General features: G+C 53.2%; 1 protein-coding gene across 1 annotated transcript; it reads left to right on the top strand.

Annotated features, from left to right (window-relative positions):
- Positions 1–19,617: 19,617 nt before the first annotated feature.
- On the top strand, positions 19,618–20,688 carry PLICBS_001175 (uncharacterized protein; the record flags this gene model as incomplete). The annotated part of the gene is made up of 1 exon (XM_018328028.2): positions 19,618–20,688. The coding sequence occupies one exon, from the start codon at positions 19,618–19,620 to the stop codon at positions 20,686–20,688; it is 1,071 nt and encodes a 356-aa protein (XP_018173423.2).
- Between the last annotated feature and the right edge of the window lie 3,745 nt (positions 20,689–24,433).

Here is a 24,433-nt window from a genome sequence, read left to right as displayed (position 1 = left end):
TGCGTATCCGCTGAGTCTGGGGCGATTGACAGGGTAGCGGCAGTGATTGTCGAGCTGCCGTTGCACCCGTGCCAGCGACTGCAGCAAAACGATTTAGTACCCAAAGCTAGCCGCGGCGCCTGGCTGAGGCACCATTTCACGGCACGATGTGGTTTCCCTTCCACGCATCACACTAACGCAAATCCGCGATCGCACCAGTCACAAACCAAATGCTCAACGCCGAATGTGAAGCAAACTGCGTTGGGCTGACTACTGAGCGCATATACTTCAAGGCCGATCACACGTGGATCAAGCGCGCTGGCAGCCTTCGCCCAGCAGAATGGCAGATCAACCCTTTCACTGGCACAGTCGTGGTACCCCGCTTCCGATCAGAGCGTAGCTTGAATGAAGCCGCTGCAATACAGTTCATCGCCGGAGAAGACAAGCCCTCATGTGCCGCGGAAATTGACTCCGCACGCTCGCATCGGAAGCACGATGAATTGCCTTGGGTTGCTTGAACATCAGGACCCCGAAGGCTGGTCTAGGCAGCAGACGGCGGCTGGGATCTGCCAGGGCTCCTGCAAGGGTTTCGCATGGCAGGCGGGCGCTTGTTCGGCGACTGTCATCGGAGGCCCGGGATCCAACCGTACCAGTTACCGTCAATGGGCTTCAGCCAAACGCTTATTGTCAGTAACCAGCGCACCGCCGCTGCAGCCGCGCCACCGCTGCACGCCCTGTTACCGGCAGCAGGAACTCTGGGGTGCCAAGGGATACCAGCCACTGTACCTCTGGCGGCACGGCGGTTACCAGCCCCCTTTTGCTACCAGACCCTAGCGCCTCAAGGTTACTGGTTCCACTGGAGGCTAATGCTTCGAGCCTACCAGTAATTGCGCCGGATTGGTTGCCAGCATCTCTGTGCAGCCAGTAAAGCTCACGTCGAACTTACCAGCACCTCCTGGGCCCCAGCAACTGGCGTGGCTCCGGGTGCCAGCAACCCCAAGTTACTGGCACCGGATTCCGCTCAGCTACCAGCAACCATGCACCTCGGCCCATTTCACTACTGGTACCTGCTCCGACCGCGCATACTTGTTACCAGTACCCCCGGAGGCGGGGCCTAAGCCGCCGCGCACCCCACGCAAGCTGATTCCCAGCAACCTTACCGAGGCGTTTTGGTTGCTTACCAGTAGCACGGGTTCCTGACACCAGCTGCGTCACGCTCATTCTGCTCGACGCCTACACAAACCCGGGGCGATGGCCCATGATGCGCCCGACTTTGGCCCCGGAGCGGAAAGAATTTACCGCTACCACCGTGTCGACTGGCATTCAGTAGAAGAGGGCCCAAGGAAGGTTATTCCGCTCCCATGTAAGGTAGATGCTCTCGTACTGTGGCACCGCCTCGGGATCTGTGCATCACAAGAAGACGCGAAGGTGCCCAGAATGGCTGGGGCCACCCCCCACCGCAACAGCGCACAGCGGCGCGCTACGCACCCTGAACCGCTTAGACGCAGTTCCAGTGCTACAGAACCGCACCAGAGACCATGCCGCGCCAGCAATCACACGCCAGGGGAGAGCAGCCCGAACAGAGCACTCCTAGCAGATTACAGTTCGTTAAGCTTCAAGATAAGTCTCTGTCGAGACCTGTAACGCCAATCGGGTTTCATAGGTGGCCGGATCCGCCTGCCATACTTGCGAATTTGGCAAAGAACTAGCCGCTTGCAAGGGGACGTTGACCAACTCGACGGGTCTTAGAACCACTTCATTAACAGGGTGGCATTCTGTCACAGCGCTGGCTTGGGTATCAAAGGGCAATCCTTTCCACACTAAACAGTACCTGTCGCGTCGCGCGGGCGCCGAGGTCTTCCACATTGAAAGCGATGATTAGCCCATCGTAGGCGAGAGGCGGAATTTCTGGAAGCGGGACCACTCCCTTCGAGAAGTTAATTGCCATGGCATGCACGTCTCTACTCGGCAGATCGAGCAAGGGCAGCACGGTAAGAGCATAGTTATATTGCAGCGCATCATTGTTCAGTCTAGCAAGTTTTGCCGTACATGGTACTTGAAGTCCTCCATACGCGACGCGTAGAGTTTGCTCCTGACATCCAATGCCCCCTCTGACCTCGTAGATAGATATGCACACGTGCTGACTAGCTTGGCTGGAATGGCGTTAAATATTCTTGGAACAATTTCTTTTTCGAGGGTTTGCTCGTCTACCCCCCAGCAGCTCCAGCCATTCCTGAAGAAATGTTAATTTGAAGAAGGCATATAAGAAGGGACACTTACACGCATGAATCAGCACTATTGGAGAATATGCTCAAAAGCAAATCCGACGGTCCAGAAAGCTTCCTCCAGAGATCGCCTATTTTCTTGTACTCCAATACAATGGTTCTGCGTATAGAGTCGTCGATAGAATAACCTTGGGCCACGAGATATCTATCGATAGCAATACTTGCGTCACTCCGGCCCCTCCCTTTGGGAACCAGGTCCTTCTCTTTCTCCAGGCAGATTCGTCGCTCTAGTGCGTCCAGAAACTTTGACAGCTGTGTGTAACCGAATCTAGGGGGCAATTCGATACCCTTGACGAAAGGCTGCCACGGCTGTGTACCAGCGATAGTGTTTTCCAGGGCGCGAACGGCAGTAGTCATAAATGATCTTGTTAAGGGACCGTCGGTCGGGATTGAAGTTTTGCGAAGGAGTGAGGTCCAAGGATTGAGAATGGCAACCCAATTGTCTCCAAAATACCTAAGCGCGTCCGATCTGATCAAGTCGCAACACCGGATTGTTACAATGGTCAGATTGTGCCTGAGAAAATGCACTGTGTCGTGAGGTTGCTCCTTGTTCTTCAGTCCGTCAGTGGGTGCGTCTATTGGCAGCGCATTCGCATAGCAATCACATACCTGAGCAATTGAATCATATGGACCCAGAGCCAGGGCCAGGAAACGATTTGCCTGTGCTCCGTGTCCACAAGCAGATTCGGAAGGTTGGCCATTCTCCGTCGAACCGTCCTGAAGGAAGGCTCCAAAGAGCCCAGAACTAGGCTTGGAAGGTTGGCCAAGGAATTGAGGAGGTTTCTCCATCGAAACGTCCTTTGAGACGGTCCCAAAATGTCCACAACCAGATCTGGAAGTCTGGCCGCTTGTCAGGTCATTTGCCTGCCCGAAGAGGATTCGAGAACCAGCATTATTCGGTTGTCCTCCATGGAATGATTGACGAGGTTCAATCGGATCGTCTTCCGGCCGCCTTCCGGACAGACCACCACTAAATGTACAGGTTTGGTTGCCCATCGGGTCCCTTGGTTGGCCAAAAGAATATTGCTCGCTGGTCATTCCCGCTCGCGGTGCGAATGGGTCTCTTGGTCGCTCGGCCGAAGAATTTCCAAGGGACGACGATAGACAAGCGTAACAGTTGGCTGGAAATGGGTGCGACATGGTGCTGCCTAATTCTCTTTGGATCATGGTGCACTGCCAGGGCAGCAGCTCTTTTAAAAAGAAAGGTAACTCACTGCTTTGGGTTAAATTTAGTGCCTCAAGGCTGCGAGAGATGGTAAAATTCGAGCATCCAGCAGCGACGACAGCTAAAATTCGAATGTAGCTTAAAGTTAGCATTAACTAGCCGTCAGAGTTACTGACGGGGTGGCCCCTGTTTGGTTAAGCGCCGTAGGATTCTACCACCGGACCACTGCGAGACAAGTACCCTCTTAGGCCTGGAGAAGATGCTGAACCGGGCCATTTATGATGAAATGGCGTGAGAAGGTGATCACCTGGTACAAGTATTTGCTCCACTGGCCTTTTTCTAAGGGGGCGCGCTTCGGATTGTCTAGAAAAGGAGATTCTGTTTGCTTTCCGTTGCGTAGCAACAGCGTGGCTTTCGCTATGAGAGCTTTGTCCGACTTCATTGGAACAGTTGCAGGCGAGAGGGGTACTCCCCTTGCGAAATGGAACGGCAGAGGAATCATCATAAGCAGCGTTGCCACCCTTAGGTGCAAGGCGATCTTGTAGAAGCACGATCACGGGACACAAACGCAGATGGGCAGTGACACGGGTTCTGAACAAGCTATTTTTCGCACTATGAATACTTCGCAACCAAAAAGAGCTCAAATGGGAAACACCGCGCTGCCGCCGAACATCTCGCGACATCTCCTCACAAGTTGTTGCCCAATCTGGTCCAGCTCTCGGGTTTTGACAGAAAAGTTTTTCCTAACCGTCTTTTGTTAACTAGTACCCGAAGAGAGTCTTAGGCTACGTACGTTTTCTTCTCTGCCAGATTGGTGTATGCGAAGGCGAGAAACATTGATCCCGCCACGAGGCGCGACATGCCCTTGCTCCATCGCAGGCGGAGGCTTGCTTCGGACTTGGGTGTTTGGCCTTCCAGGGCTTCATAGTATGCCCTATGGGCAAGACTAGAATTGTCTCTCCCAGGCTGGCCATCCAGGTTGCCTATGTTCCTTTCGAACTTGTACATCCTTTCAAGCGAATCTAGTAGTTTGACCAATTCCGTCTGCGCAAGACGACGCTGCCAAGTCTCCGTATTTTCATCTGAGCAGATGCGATCAATCATCCGAATGGCAGCTTGCGCTTCCTGTATGGTTGTGCATCGGCAGTCCAACGTCAAGTCGGACCAATATGTGTGTACAGTTTGGGCGATGGGAAGGAATTCATCACGGGCTTTGTCTCTGATATACACCTGAAGCTCAGAGTCGGGCAGATCAGAAGAGGAGTTGCGAGGGGTTGATGTTGGCGGCATAGCGGAGTCGACAGTGACAGCTGTTGGGGCCATAATGCTTCGTGCGGTCGGTTTAATGCTGACCTGCTCACTCCATCGCCAGCGGCGGAGCAGAGCAGCACCTTATGTATTATTTGAACACAGACTGCCCCTTCTGCCAAGCCCCTCTCTGTTTAAACTTAAGCACGCACAGGTTATGAAGGGGACGTGCGATGGGTTAACTTTAAATATGTGCAGTTCACCGCCGCATACCTTATGCCCTTTAGTTGTGCCTGGAACGCGGGCGGTGGGGTCCAAGCGATGGGTGCCTGGTTAAGGGGATGGATGTGTATTTTGAGTGATGAATGTGCGGTTTGAGTGATGAATTTGTGGTTTGCATGATGGATTAATTTAAACAAGCGATTTTTGTATGGCTTTTGCTTGTGTTTGAGTGATGCCTTGCATCACTGAAGTGTGTTTCACTGACGCATGTTTCGCTGATGCGTATTTCGCTGAGCCGGGTTCCATTGATGCCTTCGCAATCAGTCAAGCATTAACTTAAGCCCCCCCGTTTAATTTAACGCCTGTTACTTTTAATGCATGCTAGCATTAATGCATGTTATTATATCGCATGTTAATTTTAATGCAGGTGGTTAATCTTAATGCTAATGAACGTGTTTGGTCTGGATGCGGCTGTCGATGCGAGCGGCTGCGTGACCCTGTCCGTAGATTCCCAAGCTGTGACAGGGACGAGCCCCGCTGTTGAGGCGGGGCTTCACCAGCGGTCCCGCTGTGTAGGGTGCAAAACGCTACTCAATAAGCAGTCCTACTGAATCTATCTCCCGTAGCTCAAACGTCGCGTAACCCAATCCGCTATGGTCCCGTCCAAGAACTGTGCGCAAGGAGCTCCCACTCTTACTGCCTCCTCCACCGATGTGGTCAAATAACGACAAACGTCCCGGACGTTTTTAGGTATGGCCTCGAGAGCGCGTGTGGCAAGCAACTCGAAAGTACTCTCGTCCACCTGTTCCGGATCTCTGTCAAGGGTCAGTATCCTGGCGGCAGAGTGATCGGGGAAATACTTGCGCGAAAGTGTCCACTGTTCGGAACAGTACGCTCAATAGAAGGGCGGACTCAATTGACATTTGGTGAAGGCGCCTCCCTTTGTGCCAACTGCGCCGCAGGTCGGTTTCTTCCGATGCCACCACCTGCGCACCAGCGTACATGCTGTATACGGAAACACCACTGACGACTTCGCCGGCCGCAAGCCACGGCTTGTCTTCTGCGCATATTCTTGACTTCATGGACTCTAGAAACTGGAAAAATCGTAGATAGCCAAATCTGCGTGGCAACACCGGCTCCATTCCCCCCGACATAACGATATCTATGGCTCGGGCAGCCGCTGTGAGGTTGAGGTGCGTAATGCAACCCTTTGGTGGCAGGATTGAGACTTGCAACAGGGATGCCCAAGCTGTGAGCGTAGGTTGCCAGGTGCGCATTAAGTAGCCGGTAGCATCACCCCTGACAAAACTGAATCGAATCTCCAGAGCCTGTGGTAAAGCCTCGGCCCCTCCGTCATTTTGCACCCTCTCCATAAATCCCCAACCGTGCTCGGAATGCAGATTCTGGTGCGACAGTCCTGCTTGCCTTCTCCGTTCCTCTGGAACCTCCCTTTTTTCTGGAATGTGTCGTCAGCGCGAAAGTAGTCTCTCGGATTCAATATAAACCATGCCTTGGCTGTGCTCTTTCTCGGAACAAAAATACGATCCGACATCTCTCATCACAACGTCACCATCGTGGTCATAAACGACGTGGGGGTAGTGGTCCGACAATGTAGTGTCCTGTCGGGGGGATTGGGCAGGCTCGCCGCCGCAGTAGTTGGAGCTCGGCATCTTGACGCAAAATCCCTGACGCTCCGTGGCAAAGCCCTCGGTCTTGTCTGACGTACCACAAGCCCCTTCATATAAAGGAGTAGCAAAAGCTTTTAGCAATCAACATTAACGAGTTGCCCAGTAGTCAAAATTCATATTAAACGTGATACATTTGGTACATCACACAGGTAACAAACGCCCGACCTGATCGACTGCACGGTGGGGTGACCTGAGAGAGTCAGAAGACTAAATGCCTGTGCCGTGCCATTTGTAGATGGCGCATGGGCTTGCACTCCCACCTGCCAACAAGGGACATGCTAAATTAAAGGTTCATGCGACACTTCTGCGTTGAATCAGTCGTGGTTATTACTTTTCAACTGAATGCGACGTATGTTGCAAGAGAATTCTCGCCACAAAGTCGGCCACCGCCGTCGATGTATCCACTGCCGCCCGCGATCTGCTAAATCTAGTGGCGGCGTAGGCCACATTGCCGGCCATCGCCCACGACAGCGTGGTATAAAATCGCGTGTAGCCCGGCAAAAAGCTACAACCAAGACAATACAAGTCATGATGTTTTCAAACCCGATCCTTCCCCTCCTTTTGGGCATTGCTACGCTCACAAGATCCCATTCATGGGTCGAAAGGCTCATGGTCTTCGATATACATGGCACAATGGTCGGCGCGGCAGGCTATCCTCGTGGTGCCGTCTCCCGCTTAGATCCGAACTTCAACGACGTCCAGATGCAGCATCTCCTGCCTTCAAGCTCAAACGGAGCCAGTGTCCCTCGTGATCGAATCTGCAAGGCAACACAAACTATTGGAAACTATACCAATGCCCTCCCGCGTCTGTATGCCTGGCCAGGGGCTTTCATTGCATTGCAGTATCAGGAGAACGGACACGTTACTTTACCCAGCTTGACACCACAGAAGAAGAGTAGCGGTACGGTTTATATCTATGGAACATCTAGCCCATCCAATGAGGATTCTCTCACCTCAATACACGGTGTCTGGAATACAGTGGGCACGGGCGGGGATAGCCGCGGCCGCCTTCTTGCTTCGCGCAATTTTGATGACGGTCAGTGCTACCAGATCAATGAAGGTCCTCTGTCAAAGGAGAGACAAAAGCAGTATCCCAAGCCTGCAAAAGAACCTCAAGGGGCAGACTTATGGTGTCAGAATGATATCCAATTGCCTTTAGAGATAGGTCAACTTTACAGCCTGTACTGGGTCTGGGACTGGCCGTCAGCCCCAAGTAACGTGTTGCCTGACGGCAAACCTGAGATATATACTACCTGCATCGACATCGAGATTGGTACGGTTCCGGAAGGCGGACAAGGCAGAATGAACTTTCTGGATGGGCAAGATCTGAACACGGCTGGGGTGAGGGACCAACTCATGGGCTGATGGCACTCATAGACAATGTATAACAGCAGATCCATGTATTAGCCCACTCAACCTCACCCGCTGATAGATGTCCATGTGCAACTTGCTTGACCCAGCCCGGGCTAAACCTATGATTGCCGTGTCAAGGGTCACACGGCCCTTGACCCGGCGGCAAGGCGACGAGGCTGTCGACCTCGAACTGGAACTGACGGCAGGCGAGAAGCTGAACAATGGTCGGGCCGACGCCCGAGAACAGCATTAGTTCCGCCTTTGTCCCGATATAAAGCCAAGACCTCCGCCCTTTCCAGAGTCCTCGGCTCGTACTTAGACATACTCCTTCTTTCCCCGCCTCCCACCTGCAGAGCTGCCACTACCCCATGGCCCTGCATTCGGCTCTCTACCTACTGCCCACGGAGATCTGGCTTGCGGTAACTCGTCTCATCTCCGAGAGGGACTTCAGAGCTCTTGTTTCTACAAACCGATCCCTCAGGCAACGTCTTACCTATTATCTTTACTACCAGATTCCCCGGGGAGATAGCTTGATATGCGCAGTGGAAGCCGGCTCTGCATGGGCTGTAGAGACTGCGATAACGGCGTTCCACGATCGAGCTCAGGTGCAGGGCATGCGTTCCTACAGCTTTTTGGCCTTGGGTTTGGCGGCGTTTCGAGGAAACAATCATCTCGTCAAGATATCTTGGAGCGCAGCATCATGAAACCAGACTGGACCACAATCAACGTGGCGAGAAGAGCGGGACAAGACGAAATAGCGAGGTATTTGCTCGACCACAGCGGTCTCGCCAACGCAGCCGATTCTGACGGAAGAACTCCTCTTTGGACGGCTTCCGACAAGGGCGATTACGAACTCGCAGAATTCTTGCTGGGTGTCGACTATGTCGATGTTACCAAGGCGGACAGGCACAATCACACACCAATGTTCCGCGCCATACTGAACGGGCATCATCAAATCGTCGAGCTCTTCATGCGGTGCGGCAAAGTGTCCATCCACGACAGAATAGGGTGGTTGTAAAGTGTACGTGGCCTACGGCGAGAGAATATTTTTCATTGGTCAATGGAGAGTGGATTGTTTTGTATTATTCTAGCTCAAAAATGCTTATTTCGTTGTCCTCGCTCTTGTCAATAGTAGATTGTACGAATCTAATCCGATCCTCTTGCTTCTTATTGAAGTTGTCAGGACCCAAGACCACTGGCACGGGGTAAGTCTCGGCCTGGACCTAACGTCAGCGATATATCTTAGGTGTTGCCGCTGGAATACCCACCATTTTTTCCGGCGTCGGGGGCTCAAACCCATTGGAATACTGCCACACCTGATTGTTTCGCCTGCTGCGCACACACACAAAAACATCGACTTCGCAGTCGTCGTGCAGCTCATGGGCTTTCTTGATGAAGTTCCTACGGCGCTTCGAGAATTTGGATGATCTGTTTTTGCGGATCCTGCGCATGTCTACCAGAGTAGCTGAGCTGAGTTCTGGTTGGGTGAATGAGGCGGTGGTAGGCTTGCTCTGTCGCAGCTCCAGTGAAGGCGGGCCTAGTAGATCAGCGCTGCAGGGTGCATGCGCAGCGTACAGCTGTGCCTGCGAACCACCGACGAACGGCTCAAAGGCAGCATAACAACTGCGAGTGATCAATCAGTCTTACGTCCCATAGAGTGGTCTGACAAACCTACAGTGGGCATTCCATGGTGTCTGACTGGCTGGGTTGACATTCCATACTTGTGCCCAGTGGCACGGGCCTTAAATGCATTGCGCCTCCGTCACGCCTTCGTTAAAGTAAACTACGGGCTTGTTTTAGTGATGCGGTTCCCTGCCGCGCGCTTGCGGCGTTCTGTATTTCGCACAGGCACATGCAGGTACCGTGCCAGCGGCATGAACTGTAACTCAACTAAAATTGGCGATGAGAGCAACAGCCAAGGCAACTAGAGCAAAGATGGCACTGCCAAAGGCGGCCCAGCCGTACACCATCCCCATCTCAGATTCGACCGAGAAGCCCATGCCTCTGATGTCCGACAGGGCGATCCCAAACAGCACGACTACGACCACCACCGGTACTACCGCCAGCACGACGGAAAACAGAACCCCAGCCTTGGCCCAAAATGTGAGGATGCGCAAGAAGAATAGCCCACAACACATTGTAATAGCACATGCGATCAGTACGATGGCCACATCAGACAAGCGGCCGACGCCAAGCCCTGCCATCTTGCCAATGACAGAAGAGGTGGAGTTTGCGAGATCAGACAGCCCGTCACCGAACTTCCTGCACCGAACGTCGTCATGAGAGGCCACGCAGGAGCCCCAGATGCCAATCGTCAAATTTTGCGAATCACCGTGCCGCAAATCATTTGAGATCTTCAAACGTGTTAGTTCAACTGCCTATCGCCGCCTCAAGGGCACTCACTTGTACGACGACCAGACCCCGCTCTGCAAAGGTAGCACTTTGACGCAGAATGATGCTCAGCGTACCGTAGCCGATTAACGCAACAATAGTCGCGACGAGTAAGGAGTTCCGAAACATTTTGACTGTGGTAGAAGCGATTTGGCAGGAAAGATATCATTGAGTATATAAGCATCACCGCGCCCACACCATTTAAAGCATGTTAATATTCGCGTGACACTTAAGTTAGAGAGAGCAGGCACTTCCATCAGTCTGTATCTGAGTCAGGCGGCGACGGGTTCTCCCTGTAGCCTGTCCATGAAACGCCGCCCGTCAAAGTAGGCGGGGATAGACCCCCGTCCTCATTGGGATCCGGCACTCCATTTACTGAGTGCACTCCTTCAGCCCCCAAGCCTCCTACCATTCTGGGGCGCTCCTCGAGTGCTTGAGGTGCGTCAGGTCTTTCATTCGGCCGGAAGGAGGTCGTAGGCTGTGTAGTGGCTCCAGCAGGTCTTGACGCGGGTTCGTTCGCCGGCTGAGCAAGCCGCGGGCCGCGCCGAACTGTACCTGTGAGATCTCTACTGGATGGCTGCTGTTCGCTCGCCGGCTGAGCCGGCCGCGCGCCGCGCTGGACTGTTCTTGTGAGATCTCTACTGGATGGCCGCCCACCGCCGGGGCTGCGACTGCGATCGTTTTCTCTAGCCACGTTCTCGGTCCTGCCTCTATCGCGATCCTGGCTGCCAGATCGAACGCGATCGCGTCCTCGCTCCCTGTCTCGAACGAAACGTGTATGCCCGTCGTTGGGGCGCAGGTCCGCACGCGGTCCATCTGTGAGCCCCCGTGAGGAGCTGCCTACTGCTTCAGTGTTTTGTGCAGTCCCGTCGCCCTCCTGCAAGCGGTTGCCATTGGGTGTCCTCACCCGATTTGGGTTTCGCTCAGGTGTTTGTGGTCGTGTTGCGACCGGTTGGCTCGGCCTCTGGTCTCCTCTCTCCGGCGCCGGCCTCCAATTTAATCGGGCTTGTTGCTGCCTAATGAATGTATCGGTCGCATGCTCAGAACTGTCGAATGCGGCTGAGAATCCTGGCGCCGAGAGTTCCTCATGTACGTCCGGTACGTCGAGATCCAACATGGGGACTTCCTGGTCGATAGCAAAGGTGTCTGTTGTCCTGGTTTCGTAGTGGACCTGTGCCGCAGGTGTCGCGCGCCGCGGAGCCGCATCTTGGCCGCCATGACTGGCGTGGCCGTGAGCCGGTGAGTTTTCTTGCCCCTGCTCTCTAGCTCTTAGACATCTATCCACTTCCAGCCAGTTATTTGTTTTGTCCCTGGCGGTGTCCGGTTTTCGACGGCGACGATCAGCAGTCTCATCACCATGCCGGCGTTTGTGCATACGCTCAGGCTGAAATGACACACTGTTCTTGCGTTTCCCTCCTGTCACAGACGTAGCAGAGGGCAGGACGTTGACGGCAACACCCTCATCAGGCCAGCCACCAAAGAAAGCTTTCAGTATATCACACTGAAAGTAGAGCACCGGCAGATTCTCAGGTTGTGGGGTCGATTGCTCCAACCGCAACATTCCAGGCAAGAACGACGTACTCCAGAGCTCGCGAAAGGCGGAATACGAAGGCTTTCCGCCTCGCCAAAAGCATGGCTTCTCCGTCTCCGGGAGCTCCCATCTAGGATCGGCGCCGTTTTCGGCGCACAACGCTTCAATCTTTTCATTCGAAAAGCCAACTTGTTTTGCAATGCGGCAGAGAAGCACCAAGTAATCTCTCTTTACTTCGGCGACAATGGAAACTCCTCCAGAATCCTGCAATGGTGCCACCTGTGACAGAAATGGAAAGTATCGCAGAGCAGCAATAAAAAGCTGCATGTAGGCTGTTTCGGCTGTTGTTGGATCTGCAAGGTCTCTAAAGTCCGCGTGGTCGGTTTGAATCTGCGTATTGCTCGTCCAGTCTGCCCTAAGGCTTTCGAAAAGGCTGACCCTGTTGCCAGTAGTCGTACTGACTTTCTTGGCCTTGGCCTGAACGTGCTTCTCGAGTATCTTCGCGCCAATTGTCATGTATCTCATGTTGTCATGAAAGGTATCAATGCTCGGTATCATGACGGAAATTGCCAGGATATTCTGTCTGAGTCGGTCCCTGTGAGACTCAGCCGGTATCCTTGGAAACAGGGGGTTTGTCTGGCTAGCAAAATCGTTTTCAATCTGTCGTCTGTCTTTCTGACACAATGATGGATTGCGGCGGTGGAGGCGCTGCACAGTCGGATAATCAATAAGGTGCCGTTGGTTCTCGAGGCCATCGCATACAGCCTCCCAATGACGATGCATGTGCTGCCAGTAGTTGATTATGAGTTCGTCACAATGTGCCGCGAGATGCTTGGCCCAGTTGCCTATTTCCAATCCAGCCCAAAGACCAGAGAATGGAAGCAAGTTGTCCATCGCGTCCATTATGGGCTTTCGTCGCAGGATGAGCTGCATGATTTTCTTCTTGCAGGGAGAAAGCTTGTTCAACCAGGCATCTGCAACGGGGTATCTGCCTTCAGCCATGTAGTAGCGGACATTGCGAAAGACGTCTCCGTCAGAGACAGAGCGAGGCTGTGCTGCTGCTTGTGAGTAGAAAACCTTGAAATATCGTACGCATGACTTACGTGGAATGCAATGCAGCCGGACTTTACATCTGTGCGTGCTCCCAAGGACATCGCGGGCGGAATGCACGGCGCCCACATTCGCAGGACAATAAACTGTTACTGAGGGGACGTAAGGCGCTTCCTGAGACTTAAGCAGTCGATCAGATGACCACTGCAACGCTGCTAGGACTGCGTCCCTGGCCCTTGAGGTGATTCTGACGTCAAGTATGCAGTCGCCGGTTAAGAGCTGTGTAAGATCCGCGGCAGGCGACGCGCCATATGGCAGGTACTCCTCAGCGACGAGTTGCGAAAGCTCAATGCTCACAACGCCCTCTTGAAACAAAGGATCCATTTTGAAAGTATCATCAGGTTCTAATTCTGCTGCTGGTGCGTTGTGCACGACAAACCATCCGCATGCTTTATCACTGGTTGCCGCGCGTTAACTTAAGCGGCCTCTCTGTAATTGTGAAGACTGTGGTGCCGTTAAATTTAGACGGGTAGCCCCAGGTGAAAAGAGCGCTACAGCGTTAGGGCTCCCCGGCCCAGGACAACGACTGCCAACCACCGTCTCGCTGGACAGCAAAGCAACATGACTCTCCTGCAACTGAAGTCCAATGCACCGGGATTGCCGGGCCCATATATCCAAGAGAATTTGGGCCCCTATCGCATACTGGATGAGGCGAAACTGGACGACTGCACTGTGGTGCTCGCAATTGGTGGCAGGGCGAAAAGACGGCTAGTCCCCCTGGGCACGGCCCCACAGGACGCCTACGCCGTGTCGCTACGGAAGCTAGGTGGTCGCATTTTAGTGCTCGACGGCGAGATGCACCTCCAGCCAGGGACGAAGATTCCTCGCATCATCGGCGGCCCGCAACCAGGACATTATACGTATCATTTGATGCGACCACCAAGAAAGGCGTCTCAATTTGCCTTTGGCCTATATTGCGATGTCCTCGCTATGTTCAGCGATCTTGTCATCATCTTCGTCGAGGACTTCGGAGGGGCTGTGCGAGTTCTCCGATTCATCTGTTTCTGGATGCGATGCGCCAAAGCGAAGAATTTCCCTTTTCAATCTCGCGTGCTTTGCGTTTCAACGGCTCCAGCGGCGACGCACCTGGACGAATTCAACATAATGGCGGCTATGTCAATGGAACTGCGCAGGGACGAGCCTGCAGTTTCTTACTCGGCAGCGGACATCAAGAGCATCATGCAAAGGTGCTTTGCTCTCGTACGAGTTATTGACCCAGTCGACTTGTCCGAGGATTTTTGGCAGAGCCCTTTATCTGCTAGTACAGTCATGGCGGGGTCGCAGCGCACACCATTGCCCCGCAGCACAGCGGTCATCCGTGCTGCGATCGCCAGTTACGCCGAGCAGCCAGTCGCCGCATTCAACGCATTCTTGGCTTGCCGGACATCCAGACCACTTCCACGACGGTTCGAAGAGAATCTTATCGAATTCATAGAGAAGAGCCGCGGTGTAGTGCAAGATCATGCATCCATCGTGGCATCTGCCCTCGCCATGGACGCACATACCGATGGAGGGATGCAGAGTAAGCTCCACAAGCTCGTCGCTGTCAGTACACGCTAACGGGTGCAGGATACCATCCAACCGTGTTATTTGACTCACTTTACAGTAACAAGATCACGGCCTGCGAGGTTCGGCTTGGAATGGAGGGCTTGACCCACTGTATCAAGCAAATGTTCACCAACATCGCGTCTAGTATGCAGTCACGGCAAATCGACATGCAATTACAGCATCTCGCACGGCTTCAAGGTAACAGAGAAATCGAGTCCGTCACAACTTTGCGGGCTTGCTCCATCTGTCTCTTCCATACCGCCATATTTACACTAGACTGCTTTCACCGAGTCTGCAACACTTGTGTGAAGCGCTGTGCAGTTGAACGCCAACCACATCTGTACCATCTTCTTTGTTGCCCCCTGTGTCAAAAAGAGAACCAGAGCATCTTCAAAGCGGTTCCTCCAACAGCAGAAAATTGCCAACTGGTACTTGGCGGAACTGATCCCAAAAATACCATCTCCGCCCTAAAACGGCTACATCGGGCGATTGGGCTCGGCACGATACCAATATCGGAATATTTTGGCTCAGTGGTGGCACAAGATAGCGGTACACAGCCCCGTTCCCAACGTCATTTAAACTTGCTGAGATCCCACAGGAATATTCTTTGCATTTTCGCTATTTATAGAGGACTGGAGTCTCCCGGATTGCGAATACCATGCGCTGAGGCTGAAAGACCAAAAGTTCGCCAAGAAACGCGTCAGTTTCGGGCCTAATCTTACCTGGAATCTATCCGATGTGATACGATACAACAAAGGTAGCGTGCTTGTGAGCACTGGTGGAGTTTACATCTCCAACTATGACACATATAAGGGCATGGAGTAAGTGAGCCTTCGGTCGTCGATATGTTGGACGATCTGACTTGCCTTAGGCTAGAGTCCACGAACCGGCCAGGCACTATTGTGCGTGCTGAAGACTTGTGCAACCCTCAAAGTATCCAAGCTGCGGCGTCCAAATTGATATCCTCCTTATTTTATATCGAGCTCGCAACTTTGCCTCGATTCTACACCTCTCCGCAAAAATGTACTCTACGGGTATTATGCAGACTGCAACCCGGCGAGGCACTTCGTCAGCTTTTGGGCAAACTCGCACGGGAAAGAGCGCTCTTGATGTATCAAGGCGACGATACCCATGCACACAAGGAAAGATTTTGCACGGAGGATGTTTTGCGCCGCTGCTCCTCAGGCCAGCCCTTTTCACGATCATTTGTGGTTCACGCATTGTCACCAGATACACAGATTGCGGTCGGCCTCAATTACACCGACGGGCGCACTTTAAGCCTCAGTAAGTGCCCTTATCGACTCAAAGATCTAGTTGCCGACCAGGGTCTCGGTTCGTCCGTCCCTGAGAATGCTGCTTCCCCAAGCCCGTCGGTGCCAGCGGAGGAACCAAGGGGGTTGCAGGTCACAAAACGTCTTGATGAGCTGATTCAAACAATAAAACTGCTGATATGATACAATTCGAACATCTATGTTACAGTTCCCAATGTAATCTCAACGTTCCACATTGCCGCCTAATCACAAGTACTGGTCAAGGAGCGATAGCATGGCCTGTTTCTTCCTTACGGATATCGGCGTCGGGTGATGTATCGTTGCAGCATCACACACTTTAGTAGAGGCACTGTCATTCTCTCCAAGCTGATCCGGTGCTCGTTCATCGGTGAGAATATCCCCGGGGGGGATGGTCTCTGTGGCAAACCCAAACGATACGCCTGCCTCAACGGCTTCAACCTCCGTGTCAGGCCACAAGTCAGGCGTCGGCAGGAACATTGATGGAGTGAGAGGAAACTCTAGCAACCCTTCGATGGATTCTATAGTTGATGTGTCGGACACCAGACTAGGTGTATCAGAGTCGAGAAGAGAGTCGAACATCGCTGATGTGTCTTCTTTTGTCGGTATTGGTGACGGGCCCGAATTGGTCGACCCAGAGGATGGTCGCAACGTGTTGAAGAATTGATGCCTTCCACTCTTGAACTGGTCTGGACCCATGAGGGCATCCTCCACTGACAACTGGCATAGCTCTTGCATCAGGCCAGGGCGAGATTGAAACCCGCCTAGGAAGCCATCAGGGCGGCGAGTAACAACGACAACGTCGACATTGTAGGTTTCAGCCAGGGTGTTGCCCTTCTTGCAGAGGCCCCATTGGCAATTGGCTGTACCAGCCTTGACGTCTCGGTTCTTTTTAGATCGTTGCCGAGGCATTGTTCCCAAAACGTCAGAAAGATGTTGCAAATTGTAAGAGTCAACTAATTGTACAAGTGAATCATGTGTCAAACACTCTTTCTTGAGTGTCGGACGGAACGGCATTTATGGATGCTCACTGTTTGGCGAGCCGAGGACGGGAAGCCTAAGCGCGCGGATAGACCTCCGGCGAACTATTGGTGTCAGAGGCTGCACTTGGCGCCGGGCCGCGATTCTGGTTGTCCAGTCCGGCTGTGGTGGATCCTCCGGCGAGCCATCGGCGTCGGGTTGGTGTACTTGGCGCCGGACGGCAAATGTGGGTCTTCAAGCCGTGCTCCGGCGCATGCGGTGTCCGGCATTGGCTCCGTGACAAGCCTGACGAACTATTAATAGCCCACGGAACGGCGCTTGCACGGAGGTGGCAATGCCGGAGCCAACGAATTTGGGGCTTACTTAAAGGCCTTAAGTTCAAAATTAGTGCGCGCGGTGTCCCCGTCGAGAATCGGCCATATCTCCCAGTCTCCGCCAGGTCCAGTGAGCCGCGACAGCTGTTCGCTGACTGAATGCATACCACAACAATCATGGACTTCGACGTGAGCTTCTTGTATCTCATTTCCTTCTTCGGAATTACCGGCTTGGCTCTGATCTACTGGACGGCCAAGCTGCTGATTCGCAACCCAGCAATCTACTACGCCAAGTACATCCGGTACCCTCTTCTGGTCGATCTGACATGTCTCCAGGCAACCAGACTGCATGCAGCACTTTTTGCAGTTTTCTTTACCATCAACATGGGTGCAATATTTATTCCATCGTTCTTTTCTGGGTGGAGGCAGATCCAGAAAAGGGCTGCTTTGATGGCTGTTGTGAACATGGCACCGTTATGCATGGGCGGCCGCGCGCCAATAATTGATGCACTGAACATCCCGCGCAACTGGTATCATATGCTACATACCTGGGTTGGCGCTGTAGCTGTGTTGGAAGCCGTATCACATTCGATCATCGCTTTGAGTCTCCATCCAAAGCCTGGCATCCTACTACAAAGTGGCTGGATAGTAGGTTCACTTTTCCAGCGACTGTCCTAATTGACTTTCTCTTGACTAACTGGTTCGAACAGTCCTTCGGCCTTCTTCTTGGCGTACCTGTTATGGCGTCGCCACCAGTCAAACGAGCGCTCGGGAAGTGGTTTCTGTGGACCCATAGAGCTATCTCGTTGGGCGCGATATCACTGCTATTGCGCCATGTTCTTACTGCAACATCTCAGCAAGCTAGGATCCTCATTGCGAGCTCCTGCGGCTTCTGGGTGGCCACAACTGCTTTCCGAATTTTGAAAGTCCTGTATTATCGCCGCATCGGCGATGTCATTGAGGTCCTAGGTACAGCTGATACTGTGCAGCTGGAGGTCAGGCTGAGGCAACCCGTCCGCCTTCACGCAGGAGCCTATTTTTATGTCTTCTTCCCTTTCACCTGGTATCCACTCCGGAATACCATCAGATACAACGTCCTACATAGCATCACCGCCATCGCCTTCTGGCACGGAGCCTACGATGAGTCTCGGCGCGTCACAAGTCTGCGATTCCTTTTGTCTCGGCATGGCAGCCACGGGGCGGCAATATCGAGGTTGAGAGAGGGACAATCCATACTCCTTGACGGCCCATATGGGCAAAATTTGAAACTTGAGGACATCCAAAACGTCATTCTGTCTGCTAAAGGCATGGGGATTGTCGGAATTCTCCCTTTGGCTCTGGACCTTGCCTTACGGCGCAAGCACGACGATGGAATCCGCGGCAGGGTGCAACAGATTAGTGCTGAGGACATGCAACTACACGGACGGCTTCAAGCGACGACTGGTGAGGAGAGAGAATCGTTAAGCCACCGGAGACAAGCGCTAGCTGAAGAGCGCACAAGGCTTTCCAAGGAGTATCTTCATCGGGATTCAGTGAAGAAGGTAATTCTTTTCTGGTCTCTCGAGTCGAATTCCCAGATGGAATGGGTGCAAAAGCAGCTGGAGACTCTTCAAAAGCTTGACCCCGGCAATGTAGGTCCAACTTTGCAATCCTCTATGGGCAGCAGCTAAATTGCCCCTAGAAGCTGTTGATCGTGTGGTGCGGCTATCCTCGGGTGAGAGAAGGCTTTTCGCCGTTCGAGCATTCCAGATTCTGGATGTGCTTGGATCCCGGAGCAATTGCCAACTTTGATGACTTGATCGTTACGAAGATCAAAGAGGAGCGTGCTCGTCTACCAGGCAGTATGGGGGTCATCGGTATGTGTTCATCTACGTTTTCAGGTCAAAGCTCACATTTCAGTCTCTGGGAACGCACCCTTTTGCAGAATGATTCGCAATGGAACGATTGACAGTATTGGAAACAGTGCAATTTCGTTCATGGAAACTGAGTATCACCCACGTAGGATGGCAAATCATGATATTTTGGTCAAAGATGCACCGTTGCAATCGGGGCAGCGCGAAGGAAATCTGAAGTTGAAGCGAAGAGGGCAAGCGACGGATACGGAATTACATGACATTGCTCTTGGCGGTCCGAGAGCGTCAACTTCGAGCGCTAGTGTTTATTCTGAGCGTGTTTAGGAATAAAATGCAATCTATTCAAACAAGTTAAACCGTGCTACCGTGTCCAAAGCTTTCCGAATGCGCATTTTTTATGTAGAATAGCTTTGTTGCAGCTGTCGGACCATCTGCAGGAGCCTCTTATTTTGGGGTTGCATTAAAATTAAGGCCAACGATAGCGCCCGCTATCTTTAACGTTCCAGCAACGGCCTCGTCCACCCTAGCCTCTACACATTAACTTAAGCGTTGGCAAGGACTATATGAGTTGGACCAAAGTTGCTTTGGCATGCCTTGTAATAGTTGCCAACATCAATACCACCATCATCATTACTTCACCAGTGATAACACATCTCCATCATGGATTTTGAATCCCCTCAAGGACTGTCTTTCGGCCTCGCCGGAACTTTCTCCGTGAAACAAGACCGAATCGCCACGCAGTTCAAAAAATTCGGAGTCAAGAGAGAAAAGGATGTCAAGAAATGTGACTTCATCATCGCAAACACGGATGCCTTGAGCAACAAATTTGTCAACGATGCAAGGGCTGCAAACCTCCCAGTCCTCAACGAAAACTGGATTGAATCAGTTTTGGAAGGGCAGGCTTGGATTGTGCCCGATGCAACGCATTTTCATTTTGAACCTGGGTCTTCTTCAGCTGCAGAAGCTAGCGAGGAGAAGCGCAAGCAGGATGAGGAGAAGCGCAAGCAGGATGAGGAGAAGCGCAGGCAGGATGAGGAGAAGCGCAAGCAGGATGAGGAGAAGCGCAAGCAGGATGAGGAGAAGCGCAAGCAAGGTGGTGGAGACCCCCCGCCAGACAAAGACGGCCATCAAACGGAAGACGAAAATGAGAGCCCCGACGAGGAGAGCCCCGACCCAGAGGAGAGCCCCGACCCAGAGGAGAAGAGCCCCGAGCCAGAGGGGGACAAGAGCACAGGGCAACACGAAGGAAAGCGCAAACCAACAGGGCAAGCACCGCCCATCTTAAAACCTGCCTGGGGTGGCCGTACCGTTGAAGGAGCGCGAGCACACTGGTACAATAGTAGTCGCGCGCAGAACGAGCTTGTTGTTGCTGTTCATCCCGCGGACGAACACAAGCCAGAACATCAGCAGCGCAAGAATTACGTTCTGAATATCGACTTCGTTGTTCGACACTTCCTGTTTGTGTCCGATCCGCAGACTGAATTCCCCGCACACCATATCCCAGCAAAGACGAAACGGAACCTGCGCGCGTCCTGGCTGCTTCCACGGAAAGACCAAGGCGCACAGGGCCAAGCTTACATCGACAAGCGAGGCCATGTTTTGTCCGTTACAGGCGACGCCATACTGCGAGGCCACAAAATGGACGATTTTGACTGGTGGGGTACCGCGACCGACGGCAGAGTGTGCTACAACGCAGGCATTTTGCCGGGTGAGACCGAGCCCCAGGTGTGAGCACGAACAACGCAGAAGAAAATTTGGAAGCATATCGACGCTGAGATTGATGCCATCCGACAGGTATTTGGTCAACCCGCTCTTGCCGAGGAAAGTGTGCGCAGAAGGACTGGGGATGGCAAATCACGGATTCTGGAGAACCTGGTCGAGGGTGAAAGGTGGTTGAAAGAGGAGGACGACGACTAATTATTTACCTAGCTTGCATTCAATGACCTCTATAAGCACGATTGTTTTAAGTATGCCTGACCAAAGAGAAAATCCATCATAGGGTGATTTAAGTACTCATGTCCGTGAACTTGGTCTCCCCCTTGTGAATCCCTGCCACACATTGGCAGTCATGCAATACGTTTTAGGACAGGTGCATCCTGCAACGCGGGGTCGTATGCCGCCGATTGATAGACCTCTCAGTTATGACTCGATCGATGTCTCGATCCGATGCGTTGAGCAAGGCTCTGCACAAGAGCGGCAAGAAGAGAACACCGAAGACCCGACGGCAGCTCTCGGACCATTTTGAGTCAGGGAATAAGGCTTGGTAGCGCTTCGCAAAATCCGATCCTATCAATGAACGATCTCAGCCGAGCGTGTTGACAACTGTATCGCAGCCCCAGTAGAAACCCTGCTCCACTGTTGGGTGCCGTTGCTGAAGGATGAGACTGATTGGTGTCTGGGCGCCGGGCCTGTGGCTGCCCCATACTCCGCCATCCAATCAACAAGCTCTTGCTGGCGCCGCTGTGCCAACACAGGCCAGGCTGAGTCTTCCCCCGCCAGGGGCAGTTCGCCCACCGACAACGGGCTATGTGGCAGCTCAGCCGCCCTGTGACGTTCCATTCTCGCACGGTGATTCTTTCTTAGGTTCTCTCCATCCAACGAAATCCCGACACTCGACGTGCGCTCGGCGGCCGTGGACCAACATGGAAGGGCTCGGTATTGCGGCGAATGTCATCGCGGTCGTAGACCTGTCCGTGAAAGTCACTGCCCTGTGTGTCAACTACTGCAAGGGCGTCAAGAAGGCGAAGGATGATATCGTTCGACTCCAACTGGAAGTTGTCGGGCTCCAAAGTGCCGCGAATAGTGTCCAGGAGCTGCTTGAGGGACCAGGCGGCGGGAGACTGAAAACGTCACAGCAGCTAAGCAACGCCGTCTGTCATTCTCAGTCGGAGCTGCGAGCGGTGTACCAGCGGCTTCGCCCAACGTCAGCGCGTGAGGCATTTACACGGCTTGGGTTTCGCACCCTTAGGTGGCCTTTACACAGCAAGGAAGTCGAACAGATCGTGCAAAACATTGTGCGATACACGCAGGCGATCAATCTTGCACTACAAGTCGATCAGACGTACGATAGATCAGGCCGAGACAACCGCTGTGGTGCTGACATGGTTGTACTTAGGAACATTCTTTTCGATGTCGATCGGAGGGCTGTACTCGATCGACTCGAGATTGAAGTGGCCAACGGTGCTTCGTTCGACTCTCGCGCCGAGGAACATCATCCGACATGCCTGCCAAAAACCCGTGTCGATCTCCTGCAACAAGTGTTAATGTGGGCTCACGACCCTAGTTCCGAGGCTATCTTTTGGCTCAACGGTATGGCCGGCACTGGAAAGTCCACCATAGCTCGGACGGTCGCCCATGACCTAGCACGCAGTCATGATCTGGGCGCTAGCTTTTTCTTCAAGAGAGGCGAGACTGATCGGGCCAGCTTGTCGAAGGTTTTCCCTACCATGGCTGCCGACTTGGTGCACAACATACCCATGATTGCTCCGCATGTAAAGGATGCTATTGAGACTGATCCTAGTATTTTGAGGAAGACGGCACGCGAACAGTTTGAGAAGCTTGTCAGGCAACCGCTGTCAATGATTTCTGCTGAGCCTCGGACTCCATCGCCAATCACCATCGTCATCGACGCGTTAGACGAGTGCGAGAGCGAGGATGACATCAAGCTGATGTTCCGTCTCTTGTCTCGCGCCGGAACGGGACAATTGGTGCGACTAAAGATTTTCCTAACAAGTAGACCAGAGTTGCCGATACGTCTCGGCTTCAAGGGAATGCAAGGCAGGTACCAAGACCTGATGCTTCACGAGATATCACAACATGTGATCACACATGACATAACTACCTTTCTAAATGAGGAACTGGCGAAGATTCGACGCGAATACAATTTGACGGTCCGGAAGGAGCGACAACTACCCGACGAATGGCCAGGCGCCTCCGACTCGATAGCCCTTGTCCACATGGCAATCCCACTATTCATTTTCGCCGCCACCGTGTGCCGCTTCATCGGTGATCGGAGACTTGGGTCGCCAGATAAACAACTTTCCAGAGTTCTTCTTCGAGCAGGTGGGGACAGCTCACAGCTCGCTACAACATACTTACCTGTGTTGGAAAACATGATCGATAAAACTTCCGATCGGCTAAGGGAGGAGAGTGTTCAGGCGTTTCGAGATATCGTCGGGAGCATTGTGATCCTTGCGAGCCCTCTGTCGGTATCAGCGCTGGCTCGAATTCTCAACATCTCCGAGCGGGACATTGAAGTTAAGCTGGATATGCTGCACGCCGTACTCAGTGTGCCGGAGACGACAGATGCCCCAGTGCGGCTGCTTCATCTATCCTTCCGCGATTTCCTAGTGGATCCTGGCCAACGAGCAGAGAATCCGTTCTGGGTAGACGAGAGAGAGGCCCATCAGGAGATGGCGGCGCACTGCCTGCGTGTGCTTGAATGCCTCCGACAAGACATATGCGATATCAAAGCTCCCGGGACCCCTCGATCGGCTGTCGGTCAACACAAAATTGACAGCTCTATTCCGCTAGAGGTTCAATATGCCTGTGTATACTGGGTTTATCATTTACGTCACGGAGGGGCGCCTGCTCGCCATTGCGACGAGGTCATATTGTTTCTAGAGCGTCATTTCCTCCATTGGATAGAATCATTGAGCCTCATAGGCAGATCCAGGGAAAGCGTGCATCTCATCGGAGCGTTGCAACTACTCTACAAGGTCCGTCGTTAACATAGGCCACGATTGGACGCAGTCAGCTAATTATTCGTCAGGACGAAGGACCTAAACAGCTATCCGAATTCCTCGATGACGCCATGCGTTTCGTCCAAGCACATAGTCTCGCCATCGACGGCACGCCACTCCAGGTGTATTCGTCGCTACTTGTCTTTTCGCCAGAAAGGAGCAGAGTGCGCACTACGTTCTTGAGCGACATCCCGGGATGGATATCACCGCAGCCGAAGGTATATAGTGATTGGAGTCAATGCCTACAGACACTCGAGGGCCATGGCGGCATTGTCACTTCAGTGGCATTCTCACACGACTCCGGCCTCGTGGCATCGGGTTCCGATGACAAGACGATTCGGGTGTGGCGCACAGCCACGGGCCAGCACATCCAGACGCTTGAGGGCCATGGCCTTCAGGTCATGTCGGTGGCCTTCTCACACGACTCTGCGCTCGTAGTGTCGGGCTCCGCTGACAAGACGATTCGGGTGTGGCGCACGGCCACGGGCGAGCACATCCAGACGCTTGAGGGCCATAACGACAGGGTCATATCGGTGGCCGTCTCACACGACTCTGCGCTCGTGGCATCGGGCTCCGCGGACAAGACGATTCGGGTGTGGCGCATGGCCACGGGCGAGTACATCCAGACTCTTAAGGGCCATGGCGGCATAGTCACTTCAGTGGCATTCTCACACGACTCCGGCCTCGTGGCATCGGGTTCCGCTGACAGGACGATTCGGGTGTGGCGCACAGCC

Source organism: Purpureocillium lilacinum (genome assembly GCF_023168085.1).
Source record: "Purpureocillium lilacinum CBS 284.36 DNA, scaffold_1, whole genome shotgun sequence".
Taxonomy (NCBI): Eukaryota; Fungi; Ascomycota; class Sordariomycetes; order Hypocreales; family Ophiocordycipitaceae; genus Purpureocillium; species Purpureocillium lilacinum.
Note: the sequence above shows the minus strand (reverse complement) of the source record. Positions and strands in the feature narration are given on the sequence as shown.